The sequence below is a fragment of the Lagenorhynchus albirostris genome, chromosome 8 (assembly GCF_949774975.1).
Source record: "Lagenorhynchus albirostris chromosome 8, mLagAlb1.1, whole genome shotgun sequence".
NCBI lineage: Eukaryota > Metazoa > Chordata > Mammalia > Artiodactyla > Delphinidae > Lagenorhynchus > Lagenorhynchus albirostris.
The window spans coordinates 69,972,049-69,984,196 of record NC_083102.1 but is presented as its reverse complement, the minus strand read 5'-3'; the positions used below and the strand labels follow the sequence as shown (position 1 = coordinate 69,984,196).

At 36.7% G+C, this 12,148-nt stretch overlaps 1 protein-coding gene across 2 annotated transcripts in view; it reads left to right on the top strand.

Moving 5' to 3' along the window:
- SNX13 (sorting nexin 13) overlaps positions 1 to 12,148 on the top strand; it is a 138,397-nt gene that overhangs the window by 120,175 nt on the left and 6,074 nt on the right. For both annotated transcript variants that reach the window (XM_060157121.1, XM_060157122.1), the window contains 5 exons: positions 39 to 200; positions 1,656 to 1,727; positions 4,334 to 4,479; positions 4,735 to 4,803; positions 6,720 to 6,832. In XM_060157121.1, the coding sequence (XP_060013104.1) occupies positions 39 to 200; positions 1,656 to 1,727; positions 4,334 to 4,479; positions 4,735 to 4,803; positions 6,720 to 6,832 (562 nt within the window). The remainder of the gene's footprint in view (positions 1 to 38; positions 201 to 1,655; positions 1,728 to 4,333; positions 4,480 to 4,734; positions 4,804 to 6,719; positions 6,833 to 12,148) is intronic.

Below are 12,148 nucleotides of genomic sequence, written 5' to 3'. Positions count from 1 at the left end.
TACAGTGAAGTCATGATATATAATCTTTTCCCCTTTAGATGGACACTTTTGTAAATCCGCTTCGAAATTCTATGAGGAATGTTTCAAATGCAGTTAAATCCCTTCCTGATAGCTTCGCAGAGGGAATGACTAAAATGTCAGACAACATGGGCAAAATGTCAGAAAGATTAGGTCAAGACATAAGGCAATCATTTTTCAAGGTAAGATGTTTCAGTAATGCCTAAAGGAAACTATTTTTAGGTCAACTAAGATTTACTGAGCTCTTGCTTAGATTTACCTTATTTTACTTTGTAAGTCCAAAGCCCTATAGACACATAGTCTCATAAAGAATTAAAAAACTAAAGAGAATTAATTCTTATCGAAAATGGATACTGTAAAATCCAGTCACTCCTCAGTCTCCACTACAGTAGAATTTTAAAATCCATTTAAAGCACATATTTAAAATAAGTAAAGTTAACATTCTTTGTACTCTTTTATTCCATTCAGCCATGTTTATTCTATAGTGTCATTAAAATTTATAACAAAACAGGTATGTGCTGTTGTGTAAATTAGTTTTACTAGTATTCATCAGCAAACATAAAGTCTAATTTCTCCTGAGTCACACGATCAAGATTCACGAGATCAAAGAGAGGAAAAGTCTTTCAACATCATCAGTCTCTGCAGCCATATCTTACTGTGTATATACCTGTGAGAGGCATAGAAGAGTTTCTTGGGAAGCTTTTTCATTTCGCTAGCAGAAGAGGTAGTTGACCAAGTAGTTTTTTGCTTCTAATTTACATTTTTTAAATAATTTTGACCTAGTTGTTTAAGGTTATAATCAAGACTATAAAAGAAATCATGTAACTATTAGAATGTTTCAATGAAGAGGAAATATATATAAACACTGATAGAATTTCTTTATTGTAAGAGGCAACTCCTGAAATACAGTGTGTGTAAATCATACTTTCTATTGATTCTCATACCTTTTCTGATGTTTCATCCTAATTTCTAATCATGGGGAAGTACACTAACACTGAAGTGAGGGCTGTCTTGTGCTGCTTCTGCTGATAGCTACCCATATGACTTCCTACAAGAGTCACTGAACGTTTCCAGGCTTCTTTTTCCTCACCAGTAATGTGAAGGGGTTATAATAGGTGATCTTGATGGTCCTTCCTGTGCTGAGAAATGGTTATCAACTAGCACTGGTCCTTCTGTCCTTTTCCTCCATAACTTACATTATATAACAGTCAGTTAATTAGTTCCTTTAAGCCTCTTAGCATACCGTCAGGCTCTTTATGGTAAAGAAAAAAGATTGGAGTTCTGTTCCCCTACTGTGCTACTAACTTTTGGTCTTTAAATCATTTAATCTTACTTAGCTTTAAATTCTAAAAAGTATGGGAGTTTGAGTAATATCTCCATCCACCTCAAAATGAATCCTTTTTTAAAGGAAAGAAAATCTGTTGGTAATGAAATAATTACCCTTTTATATTGGGTTTCTAACTGTAGATTGTCAATACTTTGTTAATGCTATATAAATTTTGTTTATATATTGTCCCCAAAATCAAATCAAATGCTGTTCATTATATTTGATACTACTAATTTTGGTTTATTGTATTGTGTTCTTTCATTTTCTGCTTTAGTGTGTTTACTGTGTTTTATGTTTCTTTAAATATTAGGTTCCTCCTTTAATTCCAAAGACTGATTCAGATCCTGAACATTGTCGAGTTTCAGCTCAACTTGATGATACTGTGAGTTAATTTTATTTTGGTAGCATTCAGTTGAAATTCACATCATACTTGGCAGATCTTTTTAACTTTTTAATATAGTATAATATGTATATCTGTCATTAGTGTACATATATTGTAAACATTGTTTGATGAATTCTTACAAACTGAACATATCCATGTAATCAGCACTATAAACAAGAAACAGAACATTACCAGTACCCCAGAAAGCCCCTAATGCTCTCTTCCTGTCACTATCCTCTCCCCTGCCAAGGATAAACACTATCCTGACTTCTACCCTGCATTTATACTTTATATAAATGAAACTGTGAGGTATGTACTCCTTTAAGTCTGGCATTTTTTGCTCAACATTGTGATAATCTTCCATGTTTGTTTCGTGTGATTGTGGTTTCTTCATTTTTGTGGCCTTACAGTGCAATTTTGTAATTATAGTACAATTACATTTTGTAAATATAGTACAATATGTTTGCTATATTACGAACTGTACTCCTGTGAACATTCTGGTACTTGTCTTTTGATTAAATAAATAAGTACATATTTCTTTCTGTACCGAGGAATGGAATTACTTGGTCAGAGGTTATGCAAAAATTCAGTTTTAATAGATACTGTCAAATAATTTGCCGAAGTGTGTGTACTGCTTCCGCTGCCATCAGCAATGCATGAGAATCAGTGGTTCACAGCCTGCCAAAACTCAATATGTTATGCCTTTTTAATTTTAGCCATTCTCTTTGTTGTATCTCATGCGGATTTCCATTTCTCTGATGACTGTTAAAATGTTGAACCTCTTTTCATAAGTTTACTGGCCATTTGGGTGTCCTGTCTTACATGTCTATCTCTTTCCCCCATTTTTTATCTGTTGGCTTGGTTGTCTTTGATTAGTAAGAGTGCGTTGTATAATCTGAATATTGTTTCTTTGTCAGATATAAGTATTTGTGTATTGTGAATATCTTCTACTTTGTGTGCTTTTATGCTCTGTGTACAATCTGTGCCTACTGCAAGGTCACAAAGATGTTCTCCTATGATTTTCTTTAAAAATTGTTTTTGTTGGGCTTCCCTGGTGGCGCAGTGGTTGAGAGTCTGCCTGCCGGTGCAGGGGACACGGGTTCGTGCCCCGGTCCTGGAAGATCCCACATGCCGCAGAGCGGCTGGGCCCATGAGCCATGGCCGCTGAGCCTGCACGTCCGGAGCCTGTGCTCCGCAACGGGAGAGGCCACAACAGTGAGAGGCCCGCATACCGGAAAAAAAAAAAAAAAAAAAAAGTTTTTGTTTACCGTGCCAAAACTTAGATTTGCCATTCATCTAGGATCAATTGTTGTGTATGGAATGAGGTAGGGGTGCAGTTGACCTAAGCACCATTTACTGAGAAGACCCTCTTTTCCCAGTGTATGGTTTTTCCTTGTCACAAATCTTTTTATTTTATATATTTGGGTCTGGGCTTTATATTCTATTCTATTAGGCAGAGTTATTTTAAAGTTATAATTATCTCTCTTCAGTTTCTCATTGAATTTCTTTATAATAAACTGTCTTAAAGATAATATTTTTGTTTTTTTAAGAATATTTTAGAATGTTTATTATGCATTGTACTGTTGTAATATCCATAACATTATACTTTTTGTTAAGGGTTTTTACAATTTAACTGTTTATTAGAATTGTCATGTGGCATCAGACTCATGACTATACTCGATCAGAGAATAGAGCAGTAGTGATTTTTGCCTCCAAAGTGGTTAAGCTATTGAAAAATATGTGAAAGAGAAGGTATGCTAAGAAAATGTTTACAACACAGTGAAAAATGTATGACTCATGCTGTTTTCTCATGAAAAAATTTAAGTATTTAAATTACAACATTGATGAGGAAATAATTGGAAAGAGTAGCTTAGTGATGAAAGAATTACAAAATTACTGGCAATTATGGCAGTTTTGTTGCATATCTAAACCTGCACCCTATTATATATTGATATATTTCGGCATCAAAGCATTCTAGTTGTCTTTCTTTACTTTTTATATCATTAATTGAATATTCCCATGATAAAAGTGTACAAATTTTTACTTCTTAAAAATAAAAAGAAAATTCTAGTAATCTAGTTGCCTTTTGTAATGTTAGCTGGATTTTATTTCAGCTTCTTTTCCATGAAAATACCTATATACATACAACGCAGTAACCGAGCAAAACAGATTGCTCTGTGTAGATTGTATTTTGTTCTATTAAATAAAGAGAAATGTTGAGAATATTTTGTTCATTTGAAAAAGATGCCCCAGAGAATAGGCAAAGGGGCTAGCCTTTGCCTTATAAACTAATACAGACTCTACTGCAAGATCCCAAATCATATTTTCCTAAGACCATCATGAATCCAGTTTGAGAAGTTGTTTTCACTACAGCCTTGGAATTTACTCATCATTGTAGAGTTGTAAAATTCTGTATTCTGTCAAAATGGCTGTTAAAAATATTTTTTCTAAATTAGAATGAAATATTGGTTACAAAGGCTATAGTAGAACTTGTTCTCTAACCTGTAAATAGTAACAGTCATTTGGTAAAAGCAGCAAAATTAGCCATTCATAGTAGATAGGTAACTCAAATAAACGTATCCTTATTTCTTCCCATATTTTGTCAGGTGGATGACAATATTCCACTTAGGGTAATGCTGCTTCTCATGGATGAAGTATTCGACTTAAAAGAGAGAAATCAGTGGTTGCGAAGGAATATCAAAAACCTACTTCAACAGCTTATTAGAGCCACATATGGTGATACTATTAATAGGTACCACTTTTTTTTCTTAAACTACTTAGAGCTGATCTTACTTAGCTTTTGAAGTTTTACTTCTGGAAGTAGATTGCTCAACCTTTTGTAGGTGAATTTCCTTCTCTGGGTCTTTGAAGATCATTAAAGCAGACTATTGCTCTCAGAGATAATCTTCATACAAATTAAGTTGCTTACTTCATGAAAGTAATGTTTCTTTATTTTATTCACCTTCTAAAATCTTGACCTTACTTATTTGAATTTCTTTACTTTCAGAAAAATAGTTGACCATGTTGACTGGATGACCTCACCTGAGCAAGTAGCCGACTTAGTGAAACGTTTCAGGTATGTCTTAAGACACAGTCACTTCTTTCAGATAGTACAGAGTTGAGCATTGTTATCACTAACTTTCATTGCATTCCTTCTCTTCCTGGCCTTAAAGTTGGTTTTAGTCATCACTGATGAGCAAAAAGACTTGCAAGAATTATAAACATTTGTCCCATGGACCTATTCATCTTTGTTTTTTTAAAACCAGAATAGAAAAAAGTGTAAATGAAAAATCTTTATGTTAGGCTATATTTTATCATAGTAATGTGGCTTTAAAATAATTGAAATATTAATGTAGACATGGCATGGTCATATAATCAGGTTACCTAGTTTCCAGGATTAATTTTTCTCAGTTGTATTTGCTAACCTTGATTTGATTGATTGATTGATTGATTGGCTGGCTGGCTGGCTGCATGGGGCCTTCATTGCTGCATGCTGGCTTTCTCTAGTTGCCGCGAGCGGGGACTACTCTTCTTTGTGGTGCGTAGGCTTCTCATTGCAGTGGCTTCTCTTGTTACGGAGCGTGGGCTCTAGGTGGGCAGGCTTCAGTAGTTGCAGCACGTGGGCTCAGTAGTTGTGGCACGTGGGCTCAGTAGTTGCGGCACACGGGCTTAGTTGCTCCATGGCATTTGGGATCTTCCCAGACCAGGGATCGAATCCATATCCCCTGCATTGGCAGGCGGATTCTTAACCACTGCACCACCAGGGAAGTCCCTGCTAACCTTGTTTTTAAATGAAGAATTTTAGAAATATGTATGTCCATGGTCGAAATTTTTATTAACTATTTGAACCTCTGAAAAGGTTCAGATTAATAGTAGTGATACTCCAATTCATATGTTCATTCTACAAAAATATTCTGAACCCCTTCTCTGTGTCTAGCCCTCTTACCAGGAACTGAGAGGTAAGGTTCAGTCCCTTCAAGGAAAGCATGCCATGGCAGACAAACAACTTTTCTAAAAGCGAGAGATAAGCAAGGCATAAACATTCATGGCATCACGTACTTTGAAGTAACAGAAAGAAGGGAACTACGAACACTGTTTACTTGGCACTGTCCAACTACTTCATGTACACTTTCTGATTTTATCCTATTTTATGAGATAGGGATTTTTGTCTCCATTTTGTTACAAGGAAATTGAGGGTTTGAGAAGTTAAGCAGCTTGCCCAAAGCCTCATGTGCTGGATAGTGGGGAAACAGGTCTCTTTAATCTGAAGCTAAATTTCTCCTCACAATACCATACTGTTTCTAAAAGCTGTACCACCTGCCCTGGCACCTTCATTCTGTTTCAGGGTGGGTAAATATTGTTTTTCTGGAGCACTGATTCTCAACCTTGCCTGCACACTGGAGTCACTTGGAGAGCTTTAAAAAGTACTCATGCTTAGGTCCCATCTGCAAACAGTCTGATTTAATTAATCTGGTGGAGGCCCTGGTCCTTAAGCTCTTTTAAAGCTCCCAGGTGTTTTCTAATGTGCAGTCAGAGTTAAGAAGGACTACTCTGGGCAGTCTCTTTCTCTCAGACCAAATTCCCAGATGGAAGCTTAGTTACTGTGCTCAATTCCTACCTTTGGCCTGAGAACTAGGGAACAGGAATCAAGCACACTGTGAAAGTAAAGGAGAATGGATTAAATGTGTGAAAGAAACATTGTAATCAATACAGCTCTAAGGTGTGGGTGCAGAATTTGTTTTATATTGGCTTAGTTTTAAGTTGTTCCAGGGCATACTTCTGTTATTTTTTCTTGTATATATCCTTTTACACCTAAAATTGAACCCTATATGTAGTTACTGTTTGTTGAATATCACACCTATATAAAATTGCAGAAGTGTTTCCTTTTTCTGTTTACATTTGTGTTTTCTCTAGAAAATTGGAATAATTTTACCAACTTGTATCATTAGAAAATGAAAATGTTTACAAAATTTATTTAATCTTCTTAAATAGAGATGCCTTTTGGCCAAATGGCATTTTAGCAGAGACTGTTCCATGCAGAGATAAAGCTATTCGAATGAGAACAAGAGTTGCAGGAAAAACTAAATTACTTTCAATTATGCCAGGTAAGTGAACATTTTTAGTATAAATCTTATTAATTTGTACTTCTTCTGAATTTAAGGCATTGAGCATGCTAAGTATAGCTGCCTTTTGACTATAATAACTATCATTTGATGGCTTATCATATACTAGGCACTGTGCTAGGCATTTCTCATATATCTTTAACTAACCCTCATAACAACATTATGAAGCCAAGGTACTGTTAACATCACAGCTTTATATGTGAGGAAACAGAAGCTCAAAGGGGTTAAGTGAGTCACCCAAGGTTTATAGCTAGTAAGTGAGTGTTGGGACTCTGACTCAGCTCTGAGTTCCCCGAAAGCCATTGCTTTCAACCATTTGAAGAAAAAGTGTTGCTTTTAACCACTTCACTTTGCTGCCTTGAAACATTTTGAGAATGAAGTTGATGATAAATTCTGTGACAGATGAAAGGGCTGATAAAAGTATATGAAGTATGAGGTTTTCAGGAAGAATATTTGTTCTACTTAAGAGAACAAACACATTTTTTCAAAGAATCCCTTTGAAACAGCTGATTGGCCCATTCTTAATCTTTACTAAAACATGATCATAGTGGCATTCTGTTGGTCTAATTTGAGTTACTTTAGAACACTGCTGTCTCACTAATTGAGATTCACTTTGTCCGTTTTGTCTTCTCTCAATAAGAGCAGTTTTGTGTAGTTGGGTGGTGGTTTGATCTCTTCTTTGGTTACAAATATCTTTGAAAATACCTAGATATCTCTTCTCCACATTTTAATTGTGGATGTAGAGAATAGAAAAATATTTAAGTTCTCAATATCTATTTCTTTTCATATAATTTTGTTTTTAATTTAAACTATATTTTCATCATAGATTTTAATCAACTTTGTCTTCTGACAAGTTGGAAATTTGCCACATAGCTATTTATTCTGCCCTATAGACTATACTGTTGCATTTGGAGATAAAAAGCAAGTGACAGAAATAACATTTTAGAAAAATAAAAAGAAACAATAATGTAGAATATTAATATACTGTTAGAATAAACCAGATGGTGCTATAGACTGACTCAGTTATGTGGCTGGAAGAAATCTTAATGCATTTATACAGTAAATATTTATTGAGAGCCTTTCATGAGCCAGACACTATTCTTTACACTTATCGTTGCCTTCTTGGAGTTTACATTCTACTAGGGAGACACAGAAAACAGATGAAAGAAATAGATAAACCACAGTATGTTGGATAGTGGTAAGTGCTGAGGAGACAGATAGTGCAGGAAAAGGGAGGTGTCAGTTGAGTTGCAGTTGCAGATAGGGTAGCCATTGGGGGCCTCCCTGAGATGAAGACACTTATGTGAAGATGTGAAGGAAGTGAGGATAGATGTAAAAGTGTATATTTTTATATATACATAATCTCTCAACTGTTTTTTAGTAAATTTAAAAACTATTTGCTTTAAATTATATTGTACCCTAGTTAGAAATATACATTTTGGAAGTTGCATGTTTCTTTCGAGAGCAATAAAGCATTGCTTTTGAGGCCCCTGCTATAGGGTCCTGACTATGAATAATTAAGAATAATAGGAGATTGGTTCAAGATGGCGGAGTAGAAGGACATGCTCTCACTCCCTCTTGTGAGAGCATCAGAGTCACAACTAACTGCTGAACAGTCATCAACAGGAAGACACTGGAACTCACCAAAAAAGATACCCCACATCCAAAGACAAAGGAGAAGCCACAATGAGATGGTAGGAGGGGCGCAATCACAATACAATCAAATCCCATAACTGCTGGGTGGGTGACTCACATACTGGAGGACACTTATACCACAGAAGTCCACGCATTGGAGTGAAGGTTCTGAGCCCCGCGTCAGGCTTCCCAACCTGGGGTCTGGCAACAGGAGGAGGAATTCCTAGAGAATCAGACTTTGAAGACTGGCGGGATTTGATTACAGGACCTCGACAGGACTGGGGGAAACAGAGACTCCACACACAAGGTAGTGTGCACATCGGGACCCAGGGGAAGGAGCAGTGACCCCGTAGGAGACTGAACCAGACCTACCTGCTAGTGTTGGAGGGTCTCCTGCAGAGGTGGGGGGTGGCTGTGGCTCACCGTGAGGACAAGGACACTGGAAGCAGAAGTTTTGGGAAGTAATCCTTGGCGTGAGCCCTTCCAGAGTCCACCATTAGCCCCACCAAAGAGCCCAGGTAGGCTCCAGTGTAGGGTCGCCTTAGGCCAAACAATCAACAGGGAGGGAACCCAGCCCCACCCATCAGCAGACAAGCAGATTAAAGTTTTACTGAGCTCTTTCCACCAGAGGAAAAGCCAGCTCTTTTGCTCTGGTGGGCAAGTCCCTCCCAACAGGAACTTGTACAAGCCTCTTAGATAGCCTCATCCACCAGAGGGCAGACAGTAGAAGCAAGAAGAACTACAGTCCTGCAGCCTGTGGAACAAAAACCACATTCACAGAAAGACAGACAAGATGCAAAGGCAGAGGACTGTGTACCAGATGAAGGAACAAGATAAAACCCCAGAAAAACAACTAAATGAAGTGGAGATAGGCAACCTTCCTAAACAAGAATTCACAATAATGGTAGCGAAGATGATCCGGGACCTCGGAAAAAGAATGGAGGCCAAGATCGAGAAGATGCAAGAAATGTTTAAAAAAGACCTAGAAGAATTAAAGAACAAACATACAGGGATGAACAATACAATAACTGAAATGAAAAATACACTGGAAGGAATCAATAGCAGAATAACTGAGGCAGAAGAACGGATAAGTGACCTGGAAGACAGAATGGTGGAATTCACTGCCACAGAACAGAGTAAAGGGAAAAGAATGAAAAGAAATGAAGACAGCCTAAGAGACCTCTGGGACAACATTAAATGCAACAACATTCACATTACAGGGGTCCCAGAAGGAGAAGAGAGAGAGAAAGGACCCAAGAAAATATTTGAAGAGATTATAGTCGAAAACTTCCCTAACATGGGAAAGGAAATAGCCACCGAAGTCCAGGAAGCTCAGAGATCAAAAATTAAAGACAAAGAAAAATTACTGAAAGCAGCAAGGGAAAAACGACAAATGACATACAAGGGAACTCCCATAAGGTTAACAGTTGATTTCTCAGCAGAAACTGTACAAGCCAGAAGGGAGTGGCATGACATATTTAAAGTGATGAAACAGAAAAACACACAACCAAGATTACTCTACCCGGCAAAGAACTCATTCAGATTTGATGGAGAAATCAAAATCTTTACAAACAAGCAAAAGCTAAGAGAATTTAGCACCACCAAACCAGCTCTACAACAAATGCTAAAGGAACTTCTCTAAATGGGAAACACAAGTGAAGAAAAGAACCTATAAAAACAGACCCAAAACAATTAAGAAAATGGTAATAGGAACATACATATTGATAACTACCTTAAATGTGTATGGATTAAACGCTCCAACCAAAAGACACAGGCTCACTGAATGGATACAAAAATAAGACCCATATATGTGCTGTCTACAAGAGACCCACTTCAGACCTAGGGACACATCTAGACTGAAAGTGAGGGGATAGAAAAAGATATTCCATGCAAGGAAATCGAAAGAAAGCTGGAGTAGCAATACTCATATCAGATAAAATAGACTGTAAAGAATGTTACAGGAGACAAGGAAGGACACTACATAATGATCGAGGGATCAATCCAAGAAGAAGATATAACAATTATAAATATATATGCACCCAACATAGGAGCACCTCAATACATAAGGGAACGGCCAACAGCTATAAAAGAGGAAATTGACAGTAACACAATAATAGTGCAGGACTTTAACACCTCACTTACACCAATGGAGAGATCATCCAAACAGAAAATTAATAAGGAAGCACAAGCTTTAAACTACACAATAGACCAGATAGATTTAATTGGTATTTATAGGACGTTTCATCCAAAAACAGCATATTACACTTTCTTCTCAAGTGTGCATGGAACATTCTCCAGGATCACATCTTGGGTCACAAATCAAGCCTCAGTAAATTTAAGAAAATTGAAATCATATCAAGCATCTTTTCTGATCACAACGCTATGAGATTAGATATCAATTAAGGGGAAAAAAACGTAAAAAACACAAACATGGAGGCTAAACAATACGTTACTAAATAAGCAAGAGGTCACAGAGGAAATAAAAAAATACCTAGAAACAAATGACAGTGAAAACATTACGATCCAAAACCTGTGGGATGCAGCAAAAGCAGTTCTAAGAGGGAAGTCTATAGCAATACAATCCTACCTCAAGAAACAACAACCATCTCAAACAGTCTAACCTCACACCTAAAAGAACTAGAGAAAGAAGAACAAACAAAACACAAAGTTAGTAGAAGGAAAGAAATCATAAAGATCAGAGCAGAAATAAATGAAATAGAAACAAAGGAAACAGTAGCAAAGATCAATATAACTAAAAGCTGATTCTTTGAGAAGATAAACAAAATTGATAAACCATTAGCCAGACTCATCAAGAAAAAGATGGAGAAGACTCATATCATTAAAATTAGAAATGAAAAAGGAGAAGTTACCACAGACACCACAGAAATACAAAGCATCCTAAGAGACTACTACAAGCAACTCTATGCCAATAAAATGGACAACCTGGAAGAAATGGACAAATTCTTAGAAAGGTGTAACCTTCCAAGACTGAACCAGGAAGAAATAGAAAACATGAACAGACCAATCACAAAGTAATGAAATTTAAACTGTGATTAAAAATCTCCAACTAACAAAAGTCCAGGACCAGATGGCTTCACAGTTGAATTCTATCAGACATTTAGAGAAGAGTTAACACCCATCCTTCTCAAACTCTTCCAAAAAATTGCAGAGGAAGGAACACTCCCAAACTCATTCTACAAGGCCACCATCACCCTGATACCAAAACCAGACAAAGATAATACAAAAACAGAAAATTACAGACCGGTATCACTGATGAGTAAAGATGCAGAAATCCTCAACAATATACTAGCAAGCAGAATCCAACAACACATTAAAAGGATGATACACCATGATCAAGTGGGATTTATCCCAGGGATGCAAGGATTCTTCAGTATGCAGTTGACATGATACTACATGATAGAGAATCCTAAAGATGCTGCCAGAAAACTACTAGAGCTAACCAATGAATTTGGTAAAGTTGCAGGATACAAAATTAATGCACAGAAATCTCTTGCATTCCTATACACTAATGATGAAAAACCTGAAAGAGAAATTAAGGAAACACTCCCATTTACCATTGCAGCAAAAAGAATAAAATACCTCAGAATAAACCTAGCTAAGGAGACAAAAGACCTGTATGCAGAAAACTATAAGACACTGATG